General features: G+C 39.3%; 2 protein-coding genes across 2 annotated transcripts; both read right to left on the minus strand.

Moving 5' to 3' along the window:
- Window positions 1–623: 623 nt before the first annotated feature.
- LOC105931568 (complement C1r subcomponent) lies at window positions 624–12,426 on the minus strand. Its single transcript, XM_036135136.1, is given in 14 exon segments — window positions 624–1,061; window positions 1,064–1,185; window positions 1,273–1,490; window positions 1,575–1,783; window positions 1,871–1,945; window positions 3,537–3,671; window positions 3,771–3,867; window positions 3,947–4,065; window positions 4,168–4,315; window positions 4,425–4,630; window positions 10,938–11,078; window positions 11,178–11,361; window positions 11,828–12,041; window positions 12,324–12,426. Coding segments are annotated over 14 exon segments (2,151 nt in total). The 5' UTR covers window positions 12,371–12,426; the 3' UTR covers window positions 624–825.
- A 2,785-nt stretch (window positions 12,427–15,211) lies between these two features.
- On the minus strand, window positions 15,212–24,079 carry LOC105931565 (mannan-binding lectin serine protease 2). The gene is made up of 11 exons (XM_012870287.3): window positions 24,003–24,079; window positions 22,198–22,396; window positions 21,928–22,108; window positions 19,300–19,422; window positions 18,883–19,076; window positions 17,336–17,486; window positions 17,124–17,239; window positions 16,958–17,039; window positions 16,724–16,858; window positions 16,571–16,645; window positions 15,212–16,494 (listed from the first exon to the last, which is right to left on the minus strand). The coding sequence occupies exons 1-11, from the start codon at window positions 24,077–24,079 to the stop codon at window positions 15,689–15,691; spliced, it is 2,139 nt and encodes a 712-aa protein (XP_012725741.2). The 3' UTR covers window positions 15,212–15,688.
- Between the last annotated feature and the right edge of the window lie 1,647 nt (window positions 24,080–25,726).

The raw sequence follows: 25,726 nt of genomic DNA on the forward strand, positions 1-25,726 counted from the left end.
CGTTAATGATCTGGCAGAGAACTGAAGACCGAGGCAGAACTATATAGTGGAGTACACAGGTGAAATGGAGTGAAAACTAATTACAGGGAAGGCAGGTGAAACTAATCAGGGCAAGAAAGCTGACAGATTGCTGATAAAGTGACAGGTGGAAAACAGGATACCTAAACAGAACAACATGTCTAAATCAAAACCAAACAAGACCCCAAAAGCAGAAACTTAACTAATAAATCTGATAACATAAACCAAGACAAAACCCAAATCGTGACACCATCATACCTAAGGGTAGTTTAGGGAGACTAATTAATCTTACCGTCATCTCTTTGGACTATGGGAGGAAGCCCGGGTACCTAGAATATTCACGTGGGGTACATCCAAACTCCCAGCAGGAACCTTCTTAGTGCAAGGCAACCATGGTAACTGTGTCACCAAATTTACTCACCAAACAATGATGAGGGCTGTTTAAGTGCACAAGGAAATTATTGGTGTTAATTTTTAATAAACAGTTTTTTCAAAATTTCATGAAGAGACAAATCTGTATCAAACCACTTTTTTTTTTTTTTTTCATTCGATGAAAATGTTTTTTTCATGGAATCAAACACAGCCCAATTTACACAGCCCAATTTACAAACAACTGGTTTGTAATTTTTTAAACTGGTAAAACATTCTGATAACTTTCTATTTAGGGTTCATTCCACAGTAACAGCACATTTTTAAATGGCTTATATGAGACTTTATTTTTAAAAGTTTTAATTATGTTAGATCAGCTTTTAACAATGGTATTTTGCTTTTGTCTCATTGCTTCAGTTGTTAGAATCATCATTAAACTCAATTCTCCTGCATGATCTTGTTAATCCAGTCTACATAGTTTGCTACCTTTGTATAAAACCCATATGTTCCTTTCTGTCCACATTTAACCCCCCAGCTGACAATCCCAGCAGCCCAGAATCGTCCATTTTCAGATTGTAGAGCAAAGGCACTCCCACTGTCGCCCAGACATGAGTCCTTTCCACCATCAGGAATGCCAGCACAGAACATGTTGTCAGTGTTGGTGTTCTGGTACCAGGCCTTCGCTTCAAAGACTTTTTGCATATTTCCTGATTTTCCACTGGCACATGCACATATTTCAGCTTATTTGTAAGAATACGCCGTGCACCCTTGTCTGTAACACCAAAGCCAGATACCAGCCTGAAAAAGAAAAGGTTTGCAGAGCAAAAGATCAGTTATGTAAAATAGATTTAACAACCATGAGATGATTTAGTTTAGTTGCTTTACCCCATTATTCCTGTGTCATATGTGTCATCCTCTGCTGGTAAACACAGCGGCATAATTGATGCATCAAATGTGACTGGGTCCTGCAGTTTAATCAGTGCAATGTCGTTGTCGTAGTTTAAACTGTCTGGGTTATTGTATTCAGGGTGAACATGGATTGCGGTTGCATTTAGAGAGGGACTTGCTATAAGCTGGTGAAGATCTGTATCTCCGAGGTAAATCTACTAAAAAACATAATAAAAATGAAGTTGTTGTTTTTTTTATGTCAGGTGAATAAACCCAGAGCTTTGGTGAGTACTACTCACTTTTACAGACTCAAGTGCTGCTACTTGTCCATTAGCTACAACCACAGAAGCTACAGTCAAAATCCAGCGATCTGCTATGATCATACCACCCCCCCTATTTGAATCTATGTTTATTAGAGCTTGCCAGGGGATGGTATCCTTTGAAGCTTCACTTCCTCCGATGATCCTCCCAGCGGAATTCTCAATGGGTTTTGTTGGCCGACCACAAACTGCACAGAATGTAAACTTGTAGTCATAAAGAAAATATAAATATATCAAGGAGAGCTCTGAAGTTCTGAAAGACAAAAAAGTGATACCTGGCAGGCATATTGGTCTTAGAATATCCTGATCGTTAGATCTCCAATAGCTATCTGCTTCACAGGTGAAAGAAACTAAGAAGAATAAACCAAAAAGAAAGATTATTTACCAAAGACTTTTCCATCTGTGGTGTTCAAATAAAATAAGAATTATAGGTTACTGTCTGCAAAATATGAACCTGAAAGTCTCTAATTTGTCACAGAGTCTTAAATCTTCAAAATTAACACACACCGTGCCTAAGTCCCATTTTTCCTGTAGTATATACTCTGGAGGGGATTTACAAAGTAGTGCAATCTCCTCTATTTTCTGCACCTGCAGTTTGATGGATTTCTGCACTGGAATCACAGATTGTACTAAATACATCCAGAAACAAATAAGAGCATCACGTCCAGCAGATGGCAACTTCTTGGAAATATGTTTTCATCAGGTTGCAGTTGTCCACTCTTCAACCACAAACCCAGCAAAGGCATGAGAGATTAAAGTGCTCAAGAAAATGTTTTCAATGTGAGATTTATTTTAAAGGAACTTTAACATTCGATAGAAGTAACATTCGCAATAAAAAATTAGTGAATTAGTCACGTTTTTCTCCTTTCAAACTAGAGGTACAGTGTAGAATTACTTTGGTTCAGAGTGTAGCCTGTGTTTACTTGCAACACACCTTTGAGTTAATGTCTGGTCTCCATGAAAGGCATTGTGTATGTGTTGATTGTTTAACCACTCATTATTACTTATAGTTCCTTTAATTAACTGTACTAATTTGTAATAACAGTATGTCAGTATAACAAAGGAACCCTTAAGTGCAATTACACCCGATTAATTTATGTTTTTAAGTTAAAATGGACTTGTGGTTTTTATTATTAGGAACTGAATGAGCACTTCCCATTACAGCACCTGCCTGAACCCCTGCTACTGCCTCTTGTGGTAACCAAACTACCCTGTAGTTTCTTCAGTGCAATTTATCCAATTTACACAAGATAGATCGTCTTTGTACTTTACTGTTTATTAACATCTGCAAGTGCAATAGTTGGACTGTTTTACAATCAAGATTTGGTTTCCTTGTTTTTTGAAATGCAACAACTATGAAACACTATTTAGACAAGCCAATGTATCAGAGAGAATTACTAACATAAATCCAGCTATTATTTTCTGCTATTCCTCCTGTGCCACAATTACCACCTCCTTCCAGCAGACGGTATTTTTCCCTTCAAAATCTGCAAATACAGCTCTGGTCTGTCCGAATCCAAACCATTTCTGGCAGTAATTTAAATAATAATTGATGAATAGGCAAAATGTACAATGTCCCATAAATGTAAGCAAATTGAAGCAGCATCAAGAGATGCTAATTGTCCCACAATTGGAGGAGCAGAGCTTCCTTTATGTTTCATTTCAGAATTAGGTAGATAAGCCAGCTTTTACACATTTAACTGCAAATACATTTCCTGATATAATCTTTTTATTTTAAGTACATGAAAATAACACATACCATCATAGTAAAAAACTCCAATATTAAAAGCTTCATTACAAAATACATGCAGCCTCTGAAAGATGATTTACCCATGAAAATATAAACAGAGTTCAACTGCATATCAAAGCTTAGAGCATCTATGGAAACTCCCTCTGGAAGGATCTGAATCAGTGACTTGTTACTGTATAATGAAATCTTACCATTATTGCCGCCATATGGAGAATAAAATGGTTCATTGCAGTGATACTGAACAACAGAAAGATACTGATTCTGGAAGCCAGACAGGAAAGTTACTCCTCCGTTCAGCAGAGGGTCAGGTTCTCCACAATCAATTACTGTGGAAGAGAAAAAAAGATGCAAAATTTTGTGAGAAAAACATTTTTTCAGGATCATCCAGGCTTATATTATGGAAACAATTAATAATAAAAGTCTGCCTTCTCTCAGGCTGGAGTTGTGGCATTCAGGCAGTGAGAGGTTCCACTCTCTGTCACTTTGGCACATTGCAGAGAAACACTTTATCTCCTGACCATCCTGACCAAAAGAAAAGTGGTAGATGTTACATTGAAACAATGTAGTGTTTCAATGCAAAACACAAGAGGTTTAAGCCTACCATCATAAGTTTATATCCTTGATCACAGTGTACATAGATGTGGTCTCTGTAGTAATATTCAGTTAAGGAAGGAGTGACCCTTCCATTATTTACATTGCCAGGAACCGGACACATCACTCCTCAACACACAACGGAAAAGCAAAAATATCTGATCAGCGGCATGTTTGACCTTCTGTCACCGTCAAATTTCTAATTTCCCATCAACATTTCTATCCTCTCACTGGATGTGCTGTAGTGCAGGCTCCATCCGTTGCTTTGTCCCCGAGCACCAATGTGGTAGTCCAGCCTGACAGTGTTTGAATTTGTGTTTATTATTCCTGGACTTGTTCCCCCACACAGCCTCATGGGCTTTCTGCCTGGAATGTTCACCTAATAAAAAGAAATGTTTCAGTTTGAATCAGTTTGTTAACTGTGCAGACAAATACATTTTATTAACCTCTATTAACTCTAGTAAAGCTATAAAGCTGCTTCATATTACCTCCAACCAGTGAAGGAGACAGTGTTGGCCTTCCTCGGTGTCCACACTCTCGATGTGGAACTTGTCAGAGAAGTTAAGAGACACAGAGAGGCCAGACTCCACAGTAATGATATAATGACAGGGCAAAGCTTGAGACGAGGAATATGGGTAACCTGGACTTGATAAATACCCCTCTGGCTTATCAAATACACCGCCGCCACAGGATACTGGTCACAAAGAAAGTAAAAAAAAAAAAGCGTTCATACAGTTCCTTTCAAGAGTATTCTATTTTTTGAAGTAGTCTTCAAAAAATAAAGTTCTTAATCAATCACTTAATCTGGATGGCATTAACTTGGCCTCTGGTAATAAAGTTAAAAATGGTGTTGTTTTCGACCAAGACATGTCATTTAAATCCCATATTAAACAGATTTCCAGAGTTTCCTTTTTTCACCTCCGGAATATCGCCAAAATTAGAAACATTCTGTCCAGGAGTGATGCTGAAAAACTAGTCCATGCATTTGTTACTTCAAGGCTGGACTATTGTAATTCTTTACTATCAGGAAGTCCACAAAATGCAGTTAGAAGTCTTCAGCTGATCCAAAATGCTGCGGCAAGAGTTCTGATGAAAATCAACAAGAGGGATCATATTTCTCCAATTTTTGCTTCCCTTCATTGGCTTCCTGTTAAACCAAGAATAGAATTTAAAATTCTCCTTCTAACGTATAAAGCCCTTAATAATCAAGCTCCATCATATATCAGAGCTCTGATTACCCCGTATGTTCCTAACAGAGCACTTCGCTCTCAGACTGCAGGTCTGCTGGTGGTTCCTAGAGTCTCTAAAAGTAGAATGGGAGGCAGATCCTTTAGCTATCAGGCTCCTCTCCTGTGGAACCAACTCCCAGTTTTGGTCCGTGACCCTATCTATTTTTTAGACTAATGTTAAAACTTTCCTTTTTGACAAACCTTATAGTTAGAGTGGCTCATACCCTGAGCTATCTCTATAGTTGTGCTGTGATAGGCCTAGGCTGCTGGAGGACATCAGGGTCTAATTTTCTCACTCTACTGATTTCTACTGTTCTTCAGTCTACTGTTCTCCAGTTTTGCATTGTATTACATTGAAATGACTGTCGTCATTTCAGCTTTTAACTTTTTGCTCTCTCTCTTTTTCTTCATAGTAGGTACACCTGGTCTGGCGTTCTGTTAACTGTGACATCATCCAGAGAAGACGGCTCACCCGCTACTACCATCTAATGTAGAACAGATTACTAGATCAATGTGTGCTTCTGTGCTTTTTTGTTTCTTTTGTTGTGTCTCTGCTCTGTCTTCCGTAACCCCAGTCGGTCGAGGTAGATGACCGTTCATACTGAGCCCGGTTCTGCCGGAGGTTTTCCTTCCCGTTAATGGGGAGTTTTTCTTCCCACTGTCGCTTCATGCTTGCTCAGTATGAGGGATTGCTGCAAAGCCATGTACAATGCAGACGACTCTCCCTGTGGCTCTACGGTTCCCCAGGAGTGAATGCTGCTTGTCGGGACTTTGATGCAATCAACTGGTTTCCTTATATAGGAAATTTTTTGACCAATCTGTATAATCTGACCCAATCTGTATAATATGATTGAACTTGATTTTGTAAAGTGCCTTGAGATGACATGTTTCATGATTTGGCGCTATATAAATAAAATTTAATTGAATTGAATTGAATTCACATTCATCTAGCTCTTTCACATTTTCTCACATTAAAAACTCCAACTCTAATGTTTTTTATTGGGATAAGATACAAGAAATACCTTTATTGTCCTACAATAGGGGGTTTTCAGCTGACGTCACGCTCACGTGACTACTCAGCGCGTCCGCCATATTGGGTGGCAGTCGTTTCGCACCGTTGACCTGCGTTGTATGACGCCTTAGGCAGTATTGGAAGTGAACAATGGGGAAAACGTGTTTAATGGTTGGTTGCACGGCCCGTGGAGGTGGAGATCAACGCTCTTTCTATCGCCTACCAGCCGTAATAGTGAATCAATGTGAAAAAACAAAACAGCTCTCTGAACAACGCCGTCACCTATGGCTGACACGGATATCCAGGTCCGATTTGGACGGTGTTAAGCTGGAATACGCCAGAGTCTGCGGTGCTCACTTTGTCACAGGTAATTAACTGTTAAGTATTTAAAACATGTAAGAAGAATATATTAATAATAGGGCTTGGGCTGTCATGTTGACTGCCTCCGCCGCCTCTACTGCCTATTACTACCGCGTACTGTACTCCCTCTCTCAGCCGTGTTTTAATTTGATTAATTTCACCTTAACTTGATTTCAACCATGGTAAACCGTTGCTGTATTGTGGGCTGTAACAGCGCAACACATGATCGCCATGGGAAAAACATAGAAACAGATTAATTTTCCACCGCTTTCCTGCCTGGAGGCGCAACCACGGAGAACAACTGTTAGCGATAACAAAGAGTCGTCGGCTCGCTTGGATCGCGGCTGTAAGTCGACCGAACATAACTTTACACAGTATCCCGATGTCAATGAGAGTGTGTTCTAAACGTTTGAAACACATAGCAGCTAGTTAAAAGTACATTACATGCGCGAGTGGTTGTTAGCACTGACGGTTAGCAGCTACTAAACTAGCATGTGCCAGAGCCCGTCTGAGCGCAGCTTACCTTTGAACGAGTTGCTGTGTTCCCACTGTTTGCTGGCTTTATGATCTGCAGCTCCTACCGGCGCCAATACGGTAAATACAACTTAATTTTTCACTGGTCATTGTTCTGCTTAAATAATTAAAGCCGCGAGCGGCGTCGATCGGCCTTGCAGCCAAGCGCCTTCGCGCACCGCCGGCCGCCAGCCACCGCAGAAGCATGCGACACATTTGCGTCGGATTGTTTACATTTTTACCATCTTATTAAAACTCACCCGTCCACGTATGATGGCGATTTCCTTGATGTACATAACCAGATGTGAACTGGTTGTGAGCCTCTAGATCCTTGTAAGCTCTCATTTCCTCAAGACTGTGCAGAGGGTTTTCACCGAACACCAGGTAATGCACTATGTCGCCGTGCTCTACATTTGGCCAATCATCTGGATTACGGCTAAACAAGGCACCGTGGAGGGCATAGGGGTCCATATGGTCGATCACGGAACATTTCCTCAGATATACGTCCTTATCTGGTCGCTCTAGCGTGCTGGCGTACTTATCCATTCGCGATACGATAATACGTGTAATACGTGTACGACAACTAGAGATAAGGAAGTGTGCCACCCAATATGGCGGACCGGAAGTTGGCCAGTGACGTCAGTGAAAACCCCCTATTGGGAAATTTTGGGTGTGACAATGGCAAAAAACACAGACAGAATTACACACTAAACCAATAATGGAAAAACAAGCCAAAGCCAAAGCAACAAGTTACAAAGCAACAGAGAATTAACTTATCAGAGGGCAAATACAAAGATCAAATAAAAAGGGATTACATATTGCACAATTATTGAAAATAACATATCCAGATAAAAAAAATTAAATATTCAAGTTAAACATAGGAAAATACAGCACATTATTTACAGGATGAGAGAAAAATTAGCAATATGCATGATTGTGGAGGCAACACCCAAAGCAGCTTAAGTATGTTCAAATGGACATTAGTAATTCAAGAGCTGAAACCTTCAAAGGACCTGGTATACACTGTAAATTAATTAAACTTAGACTTAGACTTAGACAAACTTTATTGTTTATTGAAATTTCTTGCATAGAGCTTACGGCAATTTAATGAGATTGCAATTGAAATAAAATAACACTACAATTTAGAGTGCAGCAGTGATAAGGACTGTACACGATTTTTATTTTATTGTTTAAATATTCATGATAGCTCACAATCTTTTGTTCAAAATTTTATTTAATCATCTTTTCATTTCATTCTCATTCATTAATCAGCCAAATGTTTGTAATTGTATGTAGGTATAGACATATACCACTATAAATGAAGTTAGTTGAGGACATATACTATTTGTGTAATTTATCAGTTAAATATTTTACAACTTAAAAACACTAACTCTATAACTCTCCGAACAAAGTTTAAATAATTTTTTTTGTAGAGAATAATGATAATGAATTAGCCAAACATTGACATTAGTGATCTGTCTGAATTATATTTGCTTTTAACTCATTGCAGAAACCAAGTGGGAGTTTGAAAACAATGTGCCGGGAGACAGGCGTTCACCCGGTCAGCTCAAAGCCGATGAGGTAAGCAGGTTGCGTTGCAGTGCAGTAGCGGACATATCCAAGCACATGTGAGCATTTTTAAAAGTAAGCGATAAGTTAATACACTAAGTAGATATTTTGGGTTTTAGCATTTAGCTAACGTCTCGCCCTAAAAACATTTTTAAAGTTACTATTATGTTACAGAAAGTGTAATATATACAACTTTATTCACAGCGTTTGACTCCTCTCAGCTTCTACTGGTTCAATTTAAACAATTCTCTTCAACTTACAATGATTCATGGGATAGGGTGGGCCACAAAGGATGCGTCTTTAAATCAGGGAAAAGAAGGAAACTTTTATCAGCCGCATTTGAAGAAGCGTTTAAAGGAGCCTTTGAAGGAGTCTTGAATTGGGACAGCCTTTGTTGCAGGGCTGTGACGTTATCACAGCTCTGCACAGCCTACCGTCTTCGAAGGATGCAGCTCCTGAATTGAGGCACACCCACAGTAAAAGATCCATGATCAGATGAGAACCAGTGCAACTATTGTTGTAAATACTTATAGAGAAAGAACGAGATCCCGGATACAAGCGGCTGAAATGAGTTTTCTCCGTAGTGTGTCTGGGCTCTCCCTTAGAGATAGGGTGAGGAGCTCAGTCATCCGGGGAGGACTCAGAGTAGAGCCGCTGCTCCTCCACGTCGAGAGGAGCCAGTTGAGGTGGCTCGGGCATCTGGTCAGGATGCCTCCTGGACGCCTCCCTGGAGAGGTGTTCCGGGCACGTCCCACCGGGAGGAGACCCAGGGGAAGACCCAGGACACGCTGGAGGGACTATGTCTCCCGGCTGGCCTGGGAACGCCTTGGGATTCCTCCTGAGGAGCTGGCCCAAGTGGCTGGGGAGAGGGACGTCTGGGCCTCCCTACTGAAGCTGCTACCCCCGCGACCCGACCCCGGATAAGCGGAAGACAACGGACGGACGGACTTATAGAGTATGTTGTGAGCAGCAGAGAATAAGTCCAACAGCAGCTGGGAGGAAGGACCTGCAGAAGCGCACCTGTGAGTATCTACAGTAGGGGCAGCAGTCTGTAACTGCAAGAGTTCTCTAGATCTGTAACAGCTCCATGCATGGGGCAAGAGACTGCTTTCAGATAATCTCTCTTTCCGGAACTAAAAGCCCTCTCCTCCTTTAGTAAACCTTTTATCTAAGGGTTCATCCAGGGCTTGCTGTTGGAGAAACACCTAACTTTCACAAAGGGCGCAGTAGAGTCCTCACAGACATTTATATAATTTGTGATGCTTTCTGTTATTCAATCTATGCCCTCCCCATGAGGATAGCAAAGTTCATTCCACGCAGTGGAGCAGAAGCAGTTTCTCAGGGGTTCTTCAACCTCTTCAGACCATTTCTTCACTGTTCATGTTACAACTGGTTTTCGAGGGCTCATACATTGCTATAGCAATAACACGTGAGAAATCTCTCAGGGTCAGGCGAGGTCTTAGGCCACCAGCTAGGAGCTCAGTATCCTTGGTGCAAAATGTCCCTTTAATTTTAACATGTCCAGGGCGGCACCATATGTTACTAGCAACACCCCTCCTCTTTTCTTACTGCTGCTTTCCATTCTATCAGCTCTGAGTAGATGGAAGTCTTCTATGAATATTCTGGTGTCCAGAATTTGCTCTGTTAGCAGAGGCTCAGTTACCATCAGTAAGCTGGCCTCTCTATACAGGCGCCTCAGTGGATCTTTGTTTGTAAGGGATCTCACAATTCCCATGATGATGGCTGGAAATGTAGGTCTATATCTTTTTCTCCAGGTATGTCTGCCATGACTCTTTCTCCTTATCTCCCTGGGGATATCTGGCAGAGCCACTGCTGCTCTGGCTGGATTGTTGGCAAGTGCTAGCAGCTGATCCCTGGCATAAACGATGGCTGTGCATTGCCCTCTGATGTCTCCGAAACGAAATTCCACATAAAATAAGATAAGCAGCAAAATTGACCACAAAACAGCTAGTTCCATCGCGTGACTCGAAAAGGCGCAAAAAAGACAAGGGCATCAACACACTACTAGAAGTAAATAAAAAGCACAAGTGTTAAAAAACTGAGCCACTGTCACAAGCTGCCCTGTCTTGCGCCGTGGCTACTGATGATCAAAACAACTCAGTGCCTATTGTATTTTGAAAGGAAAATGTTTACTTACTTTAAGAAGCAAATACAACATTAAAAAACAATTTATGGCCACATGCAAACTTTTGCGAAGCAAACATTACAAAGCAAGAGGCATCAAGGTATTTAAAACTGATTTTAGATCTACCCACCATGAGCAACTACCCTGTTCTTCTCATTCTCCAAAAACTTACACGTGCAGGTGCGCTGATCTGAACGTAGCTCATAGCCATGGTGACAAGCACAGATATATGACCCAACTGTGTTGAGGCAGTTCTGAGAGCAGAGTGGACCTGATCCATCCTCAGCTTCTGGTGCTGAGCATTCATCTATGTCTGATAACATCAATTTATCCATATTATAGTGAGATATTCCAAAGTCAAAATATAATTGTATTATTTGTACCATGTGACAGGAAATTTTTCAGACGGCACCTATTGCTTGGTACTGAGCGGAGAATCCCACGTTCTGATTACGATCCGGGTTGTAGTCGTCTGACTGGAAAATCAGGGTGAGTCTGTTGCCTGGAGACAGAATGGGCTGGTATCCGGTACCTGGTCCATTAGCAGAGTTCTCATTGCCACAAAACCTTCCAAGCAGCTTTTCATCATGTAGAACCTGTAAGAATAAAGTCATACACATGATGACGACACACTACCCACAAAACCTTTAATAGAGGGTATTGTGGATTGGTGAATGTAGGCTATAAAAAGTAAATTTATATTTCGACTGCTTTATTCTTTGTTTCCAGGAGGAAAATAAATAGTTGTAGACTGAGTTCTGCCTAGAAAGGAAATACAATTGATTCAAACTTCTATATTTTACAAAATCATAAAAATTTAAACATATAAAAGCATACAAGAAAAACAATAAACAGCCCTCAAATAAAAAAAGACCACGGTACCAGGACACAAGCTAAGAAAATAGTTTGATAACCCTGAGCCTGGCATTTCGTTATTAAATCCTATCTCTAACAAGGAAGACTTTTTAGCCCAAACGTATGTATTCTTGAAAATATCAAATATTTTGCTAACTGCAAGCAATTAGGCAGTGGGAACATCTGACAGTATTCTATGTCTCTGACTGTAAGTGAATCCTTGTAGCAGCCTGCAGAGGCTTCGATGTCCAGGTGTGTGAAGGTCAGGCTGATCTTGAAGCCCTCTGGCACACTGAGGTCCCACTGCTTCTGCAGGTTGGGGGGATAGGGTTGAGGATACTGGGGGGAATGGACGTCTCCATACATCAGAGGGTCTGAGTCTGGCAGCGGGACACACTCACAGACAAGCACATGCAGAAACCTGGACAGGTGCATAAACAAGAGTTTGATCTGTTTATCAGTCTGTTGTGATCTGAGCTGCTGGTCCAAAGTCGATTCAAACAGAAAAGAGCAAACAAAGTGACAGAATCAACTAAAGTGCAGAAGATACATATTATACCTAAGAACATATTTAATGATGTACCAGTGGATTAACTATCTGCATATCAAAACATGCTCACTACCAAGTGTTACAAATGCTTTAAAGTAGAGTAAAATGTTTCTTTGCCTCATAATTGATTTTGAAAAAATCTCCTAAACTCACCATATGATGAGAGATATCCGACCAATCCTGGAGTTGAATATATCCATGTCTGAAGTAATCTAGCTGTGTACCAGCTAAAGTCTGAGAAACAAGTGAATCCCTAATGTCATACTGGCTCCTGTTTGAAGTGTTTAGCAACTCTTGTTAATGCCAGGAATATGCCTTGTTTGTCTTGGCAAAAATCAAGTACATGTTTGACTTTGAATAGCAGGTAAAAAACATATTATTTTGTGAATGCAGTGGTAAGAATCAGGCAACAAATTGTCAGATTTTTATATTTATACTATTTTACAGTGTGTTTTGCTAACCTTCAATGTAATATTTGGGCTTCTGGTTTATGCACTAGGATTAGGGTTTTAAATTTTCGAGTATCACTCTTCCAAGTAACAAGGTAGTAAATGTTTGGTTTTGTGTGGTATGTCATAATAGTATGCCAATAAATATAGTTTTTCCGAAGTTTATTTTCAATTCAAAGAAAATCACAAACAGAAATGTTTGATTTGCGACACTTCTTTTTAAAACTACTGTTCCCACAATCCCAAGCCTCAGGGAACATAAGCAGGAAGACTCGCAGTCTACTCAACATCTATCTATATATATATATATATATATATATATATATATATATATATATATATATATATATATATATATATCCATTCATCCATCCATCCATCCGCTGTATCCCTCATGGGGTCGCGGGGATTGCTGGTGCCTATCTGCCTATCTCCAGCGTTCACTGGGCGAGAGGCCCATTTCTGTTTGTGATATATATATATATATATATATATATATATATATATATATATATATATATATATATATCCATTTTCTAGCACGTCTATCCCTTGTGGGGTTGCAAGGGGTGCTGGTACGTACCTATCTCCAGCTATCAATGGGCAAGAGGTACACGCTGGACAGGTCACCAGTCTATCGCAGGGCAACATAGTACATTGTGCAAACATTTTGCAAACTCGGACGCAAAAACGATGTGACGTGGTATTAATGATCATGCACTTTATCCAGGGTGAAAAATATTACACCTGATCTTAAACATTCTGAAATGCTTGTAAATAAACAAAACTGAAAATTAGTCACCTCCTAATCGCAGCCTTTAGGCTGTAAAGACTTGATACCCTGGGACAGAACAACTTTACTATGCTGGACTGACTGGAGTCACTCTGAGAGGAGGGAAGGGGAAAGTAGGAGGGGTGGGCGCCGTGCAGTTTTGACTGTGTGTGTGTGTGTGTGGGAGGGTCTCTGTCACACTCACAGCAGCCCGACAAGCTCCCATTACAGCTGTTGTTATGCAACTTCAAGCCTTGTTCACATTCTTAAAGCAGTGAAATTGCAAACAAATCTGGATACATTTAAAACAGGGACAGATTGACTCTCCCTATTAATCAGGGATGTGGGTTCACAAGTTTTCCACAAGGATCTCCAGCAATTGAAGCACAGTTATTTTGTTTTGCTGTTCTGAAGTGTTCATGGCAGTAAATCCAGCTGTTTAGAGATAAAGTTTGCGGACCATATCATTCATTCCAAAACTCAGAGGAGGTTCGGGGAGGACCTGACAACTGGCAGAGTCAGCCTTTCCAGGTTTTATGATTCATGTGTAATCTTTTAAATTTAACTTTAAATTTGTATCTTTTAATTTGTTTAACTTTTGTTTGTAGCACTTGGAGACACTTAAAGCTATAGTTGTTAATCCTGTTCTGAAACACTGTGAAACATTCGATCATCCACTTTCTTTTACAGCAGCTCCCAAACTGACAGTAATACACAATTTACTCATTCAAAAGGGGGCGGATCAAATCCGTTTTGCACTTCTTATCCACTGGGGACGCACTCTTTAAAGATCAGGTGCAACATGCCCACTTATTGCTCCCACAGTTTTATTTCTGTCCACGCAATTTAGCAGTCCTTATTTGGAATCTTTGAAGATCAGGCCCAACATGTGCACATTTCAGAGCTCAGACTTGTCTGTAATAGCGACACTAGTTCACTGTAAGTCCTGAGTTATACCATCTGTTGTTGTTAAGCACTAAAATCAATCCACTATCACTTTTATCATGCTGTCCTCAGGTCCAGTATTTTCACTTAGTGTGAGGGCCTGAAGATTGATAATAATAGGCAGGACTGGTAGGAGATTCTCATGGTAAGATAACCTTGTGTTTAAGTACCACAATGCCGTTGTATTTAGGAGGAAATTTAAAACAAAACATATATAAAAAATGTGATAGCATGTATTAAAACCAGAAAAGTTGAACTGACTTCTACTGCTAAAAATAATATACTAATAATATAAATGTAGTCTGTACTTACTATTCAAATTTTCAGAAACGTAACTAAAAATATACAATCAATACCTCTAAATTTAGTGGTACTTTTTAAGTAACTTCATTTGTAAAGTGCCTTCATGTTGCGAATTGGAACTATATAACTAAAAAAAATAATTGAATTGAATTTTTCTTAATGTTTAAACCATAGTTTTTTGCCATTCTGCTGTACACCATTATTGTTTTTGACAGCTGCATTTTTAATTGTTGTAAGTAAGATGACCAGCAGTGGGCAGCAACATTTAGGGAAGGTGTCAGTGCTCTGTTACCCTATGCGCCATACAGCTTCTAGTGATATCGCAAAATTACTTTAAAACCTGGGAACAGTGCGACAGAAAATGTGTCAAGTAATGCTGAAACCCACAGTTTACCTCTGAACCTGTAAGCAGCCCAATTCTTTAGCCTGGCCGGCCAGACTAACTTGCCTGTCTTCGATACGACTGACGTTTCCTGTATAGCAAAGCGAAACTGAGTCTGGCTGGCCAGGCTACCAATGCTTAGGCAGTAATCATGAAAAAGTGAATCGTTTAACATTGAAAACAACATCAGTCTCCTTGTTTATTATATTTTATTTGTCAAAACATATATTTATAAAATGGGTAACACTGATACATATTACACATCATTTTCAAGATTTGTATCATAGCTGACATATATATTTGTGTTACTATGATATATGCAGCATAAATGATTCAATAAAGGTTGAGATTTTATATTGTTGCCATTGTTATATTATTCCAAACTGTTTCCACTAACATTTCCTTACATACTGCTCACTATCCCACATTAGCAAAGCATGTTAGCATTTAAGATATATAGTCTGCTGATGGTGTGTAAATACGTCCTTTAATACAAATATGAAACACTGTAGATATTATCTTCTTTGGTTATTGATTTTTTTTGTTAATGTTTAAACATTTGATTTCAAGAATTTGTTAAGATTTGATAATTTTGTTAATTGAATAAGTTATGATAGATAATTATTAATTGGGTTTATGATTGAGATAAGCTTTTCTTCAATTGTGTTTAATTGTTCTCGATTGTCTCTTTAATCCAGTTGACATAATTCTCCACCTTGGTGTAATAACCTTTTTTCTGACCCTTCGTACTACCTTCCAGACAGTTACTTCCCCAGGACACAATGCCAATCAGGTAATGGGGCCCTTCTCCTGATGACAACATGGGTGAAATAAATGGACCTCCACTGTCTCCATGGCAGCTGTCCATCCCTTGTCCTCCAGCGCAGAACATGTTGTTAGTGAAAAGCATGGCTTCATTAGAAGGTGTGGTAGGTGTCTTCCTGCACTCAGCGAGGGGGTATACAGGAATGTGAACATATTGAAGGAATTGGGATCTTTGTCTGGCTCTATCATTTACGATTGTAGCCCCCCAACCAGACACTGTGCCTTGTTCATTTTCCAGAACACCTCTGTTTACCTCAGGCAAGCAAATGGGAAGAAGGTTTGTGCCAAGCTTCACTTTGGATTTGAATTTTATCAGAGCAATATCATGATCATAATTTGTTTGCGTTGCAGAGGCAGGCTTTGTACTGTAGCTTGGGTGCATTATGATTTTTTCAATTGGAATGGGAGATGTATCAGATTTGTCAGTACTTCTCCCATCCACCAGTCCACCATAGAGATTGAGAGCATTTTTGTTGACCCCATCCAAAACGTGTGCTGCTGTGACGGCCCAACGATCAGTTATCAGCGATGCTCCTCCTCTGTTTGGATATTTTATGAAGAGCTGCCACGGTATTTGTCCCAGCTCTGCCATCTTCCCTCCCAAAATTCTGCCTGTGCTTGACGAGTCTGTTTCAGGCATTCCACACACTGAAATGAAGAGAAGTAATCAGTGAAGAGAAATAAGAGATTTAATTGGTAAAAAGTCAAGTAAGCATTACTCTACCTTCGTTACATCTTGGTGTCCCCGGCTTGCCGTCCACTGATGCCCACTCACCATTGGCATTACAAGTATACGTGTCTGAAAGATTTAAGGAAGTGCATTGTTAAAACCTAACAAGACCAGTTGTACAAGAGTGTGGGGGATTCATGCAATCACCGTTTCCTCCCAGTGTGTAGTACTCTGAACTACAGTAATACTGGATCTGGCTGTTGTACTCTGTGTTTATATTGTCTGGATCCACCAACTGCAGGATGCTGTCGATTTCAACACGCGGCAAACCGCAATTCACAACTAGAGTGGAAAACGAAAACAAAGGAGTGAAAAGGCAATAAATACAAAACCGATGAAAAATGTTGGGAAGAAACACGCATTAATTTGAGTCACACTCACTTTCACAGGGGTAGCTGGGAGACCATTCACCAGTGCGCTGGCAGGTTGTCTCATACTGCATCGATAATGCCTCAACTCCTTCCTGCTTTGCAAAACGATAATTTATCCAACTCTACGCCAGCTTAATCTTTGAAAAGTTCATGGATAGATCGCTTTGAGGACTCACTGAATTTACAACATAGCCACGATCACAAGTAACTGTCCCTGTTTCGCCCCGTTGGTATTCTTGTTTCAGAGGAGTCATGTTGGAGTTTGGGGTCACGACTGGTCGACACACCTTATCTGCAGGGGCAGAGCAGTGATTCGGATCATTTTCCGGGAACGTTATGATGGATCATCTTTGTTTGTACTACATTAAAAAAAAAAGGACAACATTACCTCTCGTCTTGAAGCTAAGGTTAAAACCCTTGTTAGTCCCAAACCCATTAGAGGTGAAGTGGATTTGGACGTAGCTCGAGTGAGTGAGAAGAGGAGAAGGTGGAGGTGTGTTACCACAGAATGGACCAAACGTCTCAGAGTGAGTCTCAATCTGTCAAGCACATTAACACAGGCAGTGCCTTAAAACATAGCATTCCTAAACACTTGATGAAGCAAGTAGATCTTAAGTACATCTAGAGTAGTTTTTCTTTAAATTGAAGCCGTATCACATGTGAAATGTCACAAATGGGATTATGTTTCGTGAGAAAAGAAACTCTAAACAAAGCAGAGGGATTTTTCGCTTTTGTAATAGCTTTGGCACGCTGTCCACTTTGCGTCAACAAACTCTGTTTTAATGTAGAATATAGGTGCATTAAAGTTGCACCACTCCAGGAATGACTGGTTAATGCAACGTCACTGATCTTAGTTCAGCCGCCTCGCTGTTTTCTACAGAAAACCATGAACTGGAGTCCATCTGGACTGAGCGGCTCAGAGAAACCACAAGGTAGCGCCCACATAACAAACCCCCTTTAAATCTAGACGTTGCCCTGATGTGACAAAGTTTCAGTTTTCAAGAATTCGGGAGATACGCTGAGGTTGAACTGATGAAATATGGCTATGCGGTTGTCTGCGTACAACTCAGAGGCGTAGGTGTGATAGTATGGGAGTCTTTGCTGGTAAAAAAGTTTATTTGTTTTTTTTTTCCTTTTGTAAACATCAGCACAGCACTTAACCATCATACCAACCACAATGTCCCACTCTGACACGTCATTTCAAGCAGAGGAACACTTGTTTTTGAACAGCAAATTGACCAAAACTCAGATGGTTAGAAATGAGTTTAACTCCAGAAAGAAAAAAGGTTATGAAGTAATGTCATTTAGAGTGTTTGTTTTTCCTTTTCTACCTGTTTTGCTTGGATCCTCTTTTTTTACATTGCACCTTAATACAAAATAAAATCCAGTCCAATCATTTACCTAAAGAAGTTACATCATCTTTTAAAAAAAGTAAAATTTGATGACTATTTTTTGTGCTCTCCAGAAATCTGGTGTAAATGGGTGAGCGTCCTGAACACAAATGCACACCACACTTTTGGGATTTTTATTTGTAAAATAATTTTGAGAAACATGTCTCATTTTCCATCCACACCACAGTCCTGTGCTACTTTCTGTAAGTTATCACATAAAATCCCAATGAAATAAGCTGACTTTGTGGTTGAATGGGGTCTGGATACTCAGATCACTGAATATATGTTGTTCTTTTTCAGTTTTGGAGATTCCCAAATCTGAATCTACAGAGATAGGACAATAAAAATAGATAGAAATCTATAAGACGTTGAAACAGAAAGGAAGCACAGACTATAATATCCTTTAAGCCGGATATTCACTGATGGTATTTAATGCGCCAGTCCCAACTTCCTCTTTTTTATTTTTGTTGCGCAGAGATGGAAGTTTAAAAAAATAAAAAAAACATCTTGATGAAATGTGTGAGTGCTGTGACTCGGTTCTTACTTTTAGCTCATCTATACAGTGGCCTTCGGGGCTTTGCTCCACATCGAAGCCCTCAGAGAAGTGCAGCTCCAGCTGGAGGTTCTCCTCCACAGACAGGGTGTATTTACAGTTGGCGTTCTCTGCATACGCCCCGGGCCAGGAAGGACTGGATATCTTCCCTCTTTTCAGCCCAGACAGATCCTCAGCACAGCCCACTGTATTTAGCAGGAGATGAGTTCATTGGTAACCTTCTCATCGTTTTTTGTTTTTTTTTTTTGTATCATGATAAAGAAAATTACAAATTCAGCATTTTTTTCCCCCCTTCCCGGCCGGCCACTTCTGCTTCTCTTATTCCCGAGTTTCACTTCATGTCTCGGTTTTGTCGTCCTTGATTCGTCACGTGTGTGCCGCCAAGGAGTTAGAAAGCTGTGCTCTTACCCGTACAGGTGTGTTTGTCCTCGGCCAGGTGGTAACCGTGACGGCAGGAGCAGTGGTATCCTCCGACGAAGTTGTGGCAGAACTGAGTGCATTCGTTGTTTTCGTCCTCACACTCATCAAAGTCTACCAAGTAAAAAAAATAAATAATTACCCTGAACATTATGCCACACAAAACAGCTTAAGATCTTCATTTAACTATTAACTAACGATTTCTATTAAACGTGTAATCTGATGATCTCTCATACAGCCAAACCCAGATCGTTTTGTTTTTCGGAACTTTTTGGTGTTTTATGTCATCTCCTGCCTTTGTGCTCCGTTATATTTAGGAGGAACACAGATTAAAGTGGAAACGGCCCAGAATTAGTTTTTTCTTTGACACAGTGTAGATGACAATAATAGCAAAATAGACAATTTGAACGTGGACCTCTGCTCTTTAAGTTAGCAAAAGTCTGAAATGTATTTTTAACATTTTTGAAAGTTTGAATAGGTACAGAAAAAGAAAATTTGAGTATTTGTTCTGTAATTTTCTAAAATATAAAAATCAAAATGTTCCTTTTCATGCATTTATTCTTAAATTCTTCATCTTTGACTTGCCACACTACTGCTTGAGTTTAACATTTTAGCCAGTAGTATATGGTTTTTTCTGTGTTGGCTGACTGAGAATGAATCCACTGATGAATGGATGTTCATGCAAAACTCAAAAAACTGCCATTTTAACTTTTGTTAAATGACCTTGTCTGGTTTTGATGCTTTATAAAGTTTTCTGAGTACTGTTTTTATTTTATTTTTTTTATTTAGCAAACAGGTAAAGGTACCAAAGATCACAAACTGTATATTGGAGCATAATTCACCTAATTTATCAGTTTTATAGATTTTAAAACAAGTTAGCCAGATTTCAAAATGCTGTAAATCAGCCCTTTACCACCCTGCCAAATCTGAAGCCAACTTCAGCATCACTGTGTCATGATTTGAGATACATCCACAAACTGAGTAAACCTGGAGTGATGCACCTTCCCACATTAATGCTGACCAAAAACAACACTAACACTGTCACACATTTCCCAAAAACATCTTGATAACCCTCGAGACTTTTGGAAAAATATCTTGTGGATTGACAACATAAAAGTGGAATTTTTTGGAAGGTGTGTGTCCTGTTCAGGATTCATTCTTGGTGGTGGTAGAATGATGGTGTAGGGCTGGTTTCTCTTCTTCGGGTCCTTAACAACTAAATAATGGAGTCTTGAATTCCTCACTCTAGCAGAAAATCCTGAAGGAGAACATCCTGACCCTCCGTTTATGACCTAAAACTCAAGTGCAGTTGGGCTTTCCAGCAGGACAATGATCCAAAGCACACCAGCAAGTCCACCTCTGAATGTCTAAAAACAAATAAATGTGGGTTCTGAAGTGGGTTGGTCAAAGTCTGGACTCAAATCCTATTATAATACTGTGATATTACCTTAAAGAGGCCTTTTATGCTTGGAGCACCATCCAATGCAACTGTTTTAAAAGACTTACTGCAAGTTATTGCAAACCCTTAATGACAGCCGCCACAGATGGTACAACCAGTTATTTGGTTTATGGGAGATTTATTTTTTACACTCAGGGCCAAGTTGGTTTGGATATTTTTTCATTATTGACAAAAATCATTATTTAAAAACTCCTTTTTCATATTATCTCTGATTTTCTTTGTCTGATATTTAAATTAGTTTGATGAGCTCAAACATATAAAGTCATATTTCATAAATCAGAATAATGCATTCCAACGAGGATTGATCATCAGAGTAAAAGTAACTTTTGAAAATAATAATCTTTAAACAGCTATTAAATACACTTTTCATTAATCCCACATTTCTGCATTAAAACAGCTTTATTGGTCTGATGCAATATTTCAATCTTTTTTGTAACATTTTCATTAGCTGCAAGCAGAAAATCATCATAAATAAAGAAAAATGCTATGAAAACATCAACTTCTGCGTAATTAAATTTAGTTTTCACTTAGGAGACTGAGTTATTGAAATTAATGAACTTGTTAATAATATTGAAAATTATGTAGTATAAGTGTAGGTGTATACAGTGATATTCAATAAATGAAATATTATTGAAAAATTAATTTATTTCAAGTAACTCAATTCACTAAGGGAAACACATTATACAGACTGATCATGTTTTAAAGCCTTTATTTCTATTAATAATGATCCACCTCCATTCACTTAAACCTGCTACTAATAAAAAAATACTTTAAAACTAGAATATTGCATCAGACCAACAAATAGCTAAATTTTTAATTTAGAAATAGGGGCTTGATTAAAACAAGCATATTTAATACGTACTTAAAGTTTTTTTTTTCTAAAACGGCACTTTTAATTTATTGAATATGACTGTATGCTGAAGTTGAACAACTAATGTGAGGCAATACATTATTTTACATAAATAACGAGACAGCTCCCAATTCAGCTTTCGGGGCTATTAATCAATAGTTACATGTCTAAAAATAAATATGACCTTTTCTGAAATACAACAGGATGTCTGAACTGGACATGACAGAAGCTGAAAACTTCTGTTGAATGTGGAACCGTATGGGTCTCGTAGTTTACAGTCAGTTTCATGTTCTTCTCATTGGCCTCTCACCTTGAAGCGTATAAAACCCTCTGAAGCCAGTGTGTCTCTTGGTGTTGGAGTAGTCCGAGTGAAACAAAAGCGTGAGGCAGCCACCAGGGGAGGAGAGCAGCAGTGGATTCACCGCCTCCTGAAGCTCCTCGTATTCCTTTGTCCCACACAGAACAGCTAGCAGGTCCCCATTGGATAAGACCTGGGCGTAAACGTAAGAGAAAACGTATATTCAGGATACACAGCATTTCGCTGCAATGACACATGAATGTGTTTGTCATTAAGCCTGACCTTCACTGCATCATTTTCACAGTCGTGGCTGTTCTCCAGGTCCAGGTGGATCAGTCTGATGGAGATGGTTTGACCTTTGGGGGCGCACCTGCTCCAGTTTAAACGGGCATGAGGCAAATATCCCATGGGATAGCCGGGAGACTCCACCCATCCCAACAGCGTGGAATACGAGGAGCACGGCAGCAGCAGAAGAAGGAGACTGAAAGAATGTGGGTTTTTTTAAAAACATTTATGTCAATATTATACAGGGCAAAATCTTAAATCGTGAACAATATACGAGACTCACAATAAACAAAAAACAAAGACCTGTTATTTTAAAATGCAAGTTTCTGCTAACGTTTGACATAAAATTAAATATCTGCCTTACACTGAGAGACAATTATTGTTCAGAAGTGTTGAGTCATCCCCTGCATCCAAAGGGTTCTTGATCAATATTTCTCTCAGAGGAAGATCTTTTTAATGTTTTATTTTGATCTTTTGCTGTTAATATAATTGATAGTGCAGTGTACTCTGACCAAAGAATCATCCAGAGGCTTCTCAACTCAAGAGATGAACCAAGGTTGTGTCTACACAAACTGTGACGCTTGGTGGTTAGAGCAGTGTGATTGCACTCTGAGAAGGCTGTCACCCTGCGGTCCCTGAGAAAGACCCTCAGCCCCAGATTGCTCGAGGGCACTGGAAGCTGCCCACTGCCCCCTAAGGGTGATGGGTTAAATGCAGAAACCAGATTTTGTTGGAATGTGCAATTGAAAAAGTAATGTAGCTCCAATTATGTGATTTACGTCTCTTTAAAATTCATCTTTCATCAATACTTCACCGTCCAATGCTTCTAGCAAGGCTAATATGTAGAAATAATGGCTCGATTTTGCATGCTTTCACATGCACATTTGTTTCAAGAAACAAATTGGCAGTTTGAATTAAGTGCATTTGTCTTCCCTGGTTCCAATGTGTGTAAAGACGTCCGGAGAGGTTTAAAATAATTGCAAAACAGCGTTTGGTAATTATTTGATTGGTTGCATTTTGCTGAACACACCCGTGGATCCGTATCAAAATGCACGATCTTTCGCCTCTACCTTAAAGTCGAGCCGTATCAAGAGGAACTGTGCTGAATGTCATTTTGGCATGCAAGTTACAAAGAAAACATATATTTAGGGAAGTGCTGGACCGGAGCTCAATAACAGGCACCACAGAGCTTAAAAACGCGTTTTGTAAAGAAAAAGAAGAACTGCAGCTGTGAAGTATAAATAAAACACAGTAATGGTCTACTGAAAGCCTGGTGAAGCTGGAGACCGTGGAAGAGCCGCCCCTACCATGTTTTTATTTCCCCCGTTACTATTTAGTTATCTATAAATCAATACAAATACAATGAAAAGTTGACAACACACCAGGAAGAATGTCATCTATGATGAATCGCCCTTGCTTAAGCAAGAAAGGTTCAAAGATCAAGCATGCCTATACGCTACATTTACTACTAGGGTGTATTTGTAATTTCTAGTATGTTTCAAGGCAGTAAGAGACACATTCACACAACTAAAATGGTAAAATATCACAGCAGACACTGAAAAAGGCCCCTATATCCACTGCATATTAACAATTTCTGCAGTAAACAGTTAATTCATTAATGAAATTATGACTATTCCTCAGAGCCAAAAACTCAAAATCAAGAGAAAAGAGTAATTCTACATGATAACTCTCATAACTCCTGTTTAATCTCACAGAGAAACAAGACACCATAGCACAGAATTAAGCTGCTGATTAGCTCACGTTAAACTATTATGTATCAAATATCAAAAATTCAATCCCACCTTAATCTCAGCATCGTAGCCCGATCAAATCTCTCCTCATATGAACTTGCATTTCTCCTTCCCCCTTTTTTCCCCATTCATTTACTCTCAGTTCTCACTCCCTTCTGCTTTCTATCTTCCCCTCTCAGTTATAAGTTGCACCCGTAAGCATTTATGGGTCTATTTGTGTAAGGTCTGTGTGTGTACAGTGCTGTGAACGAGAATCCACCTCTCAGATTTCTTCTGCTTTTACTTTGTATTTACAAAAAATAATTTTCTAGTATTTCATCTTACTTTGTTAAATCAACTGTAAACTGAATTCAAATGCAATTGTCTCGCCCACGATTACGTACTGCCAATCCTGTGGAATAGATAAATCCTTTAAATAAAACCTGTCTGGCTCAAAATGTAGCACATCAAGCCATGACCTAAAGAATTTCAATAAAAGATGAGAAATACACTTACTGACATCTACCAGTCTGGAAACAGTTACAAAGTCATTTCTAAAGCAAAAAGATGAGCTGTCATCGACAAATGGAGATACATGTAACAGTGGCAGGGTACAGGCGAGCCCAGAACAGGCTGCCAGTCCATCATAGGGCAACACGACCCATACAGGACAAACAACCATGTGCTCACACAGAGCATGTGAGGAACATGGGTGTAGTTTTGTACTCGGATCAAAATTTTAACAGCAATATAAAGTCTACTCAGCTTACTATCGTTAAAAAAAAAAAAAAAAAAACATAACCAGAGGGAATGTTTTCCTGTCAAAACAGGGCACAAAAATGTTCGAGTGTGCCTGTATTTTCAGCAGATTCCTGCAGCAATGTTTTTACAGGTTTCTGTAAAAAATAAATAAAGACATTATTTAAAAAAAAAAACACTCTGGCAGCAGTAGGTAGCTTATCCAAAATGCTGATGCCTTATTCAATCCCTGCTCTGGCTCTGTGTTTATCAAAGGAGCAATTTTATAGTTCTGCTTATGGCCTAAGAAGCAGTAAACAGTCTTGGTTCAAAATACATTTCTTAGTCACTTCTCAAGTATAAACCATGTGGACCCTTCAGGTCTTCAGAGTTTCCAGGACTAGAGCTAAACAAGACGAGGCAGCGTTTTGTTTCTATGCTCCTCAGCTCTGGAACAAATGCCATGAATACCTGAGACGTAGGAAATTTTTGGTTATCTTAATCCAGGACTAAAAACAATTTAGCTTTTTTCAATTTATCACCTTTATTCACCAGGTTTGTGCACACAAAGGTATGTGACAGCAACTTGTTTAAGGTCATACCAGAGCGTTTCTCAATTCAATTCAAGTCCAGACTTTGACTAGGACATGCCAAAGCCTTTATCGTCCATTCAGAGGTGGACTTTCTGGTTAGCTTTGGATCATCATCCTGCTGGTTAGCCCAAGTGCGTTTAAGCCTAAGGTCATGAACCGATGTCTGGACTAACTATTTCAGGAATTTTTTCCTGGAGAGCATTTTAAATAAAGATATATCTAAAATTAATTGTTTGGAAATGCAACATTTTGTTTCTTGTAAATTGTGTACATTGTTTCTACAAAATAACAAAACAAGGTTGAACTGATGCAAAGCGTTCACGTTTATAATTAAGAACTAAGAAAGAAACTGGACCAAAATTGCCTAGTAGAGACAAAGGCCCATCTCCCAAGAAAAATGCAGATGATCCCCAGGGCCTTTGGGGAAACTTTCTGTGGACAGAAGAGACAAAGATGTAACCTTTT

Source organism: Fundulus heteroclitus, chromosome 3 (genome assembly GCF_011125445.2).
Source record: "Fundulus heteroclitus isolate FHET01 chromosome 3, MU-UCD_Fhet_4.1, whole genome shotgun sequence".
In the NCBI taxonomy this organism is placed as follows: Eukaryota; Metazoa; Chordata; class Actinopteri; order Cyprinodontiformes; family Fundulidae; genus Fundulus; species Fundulus heteroclitus.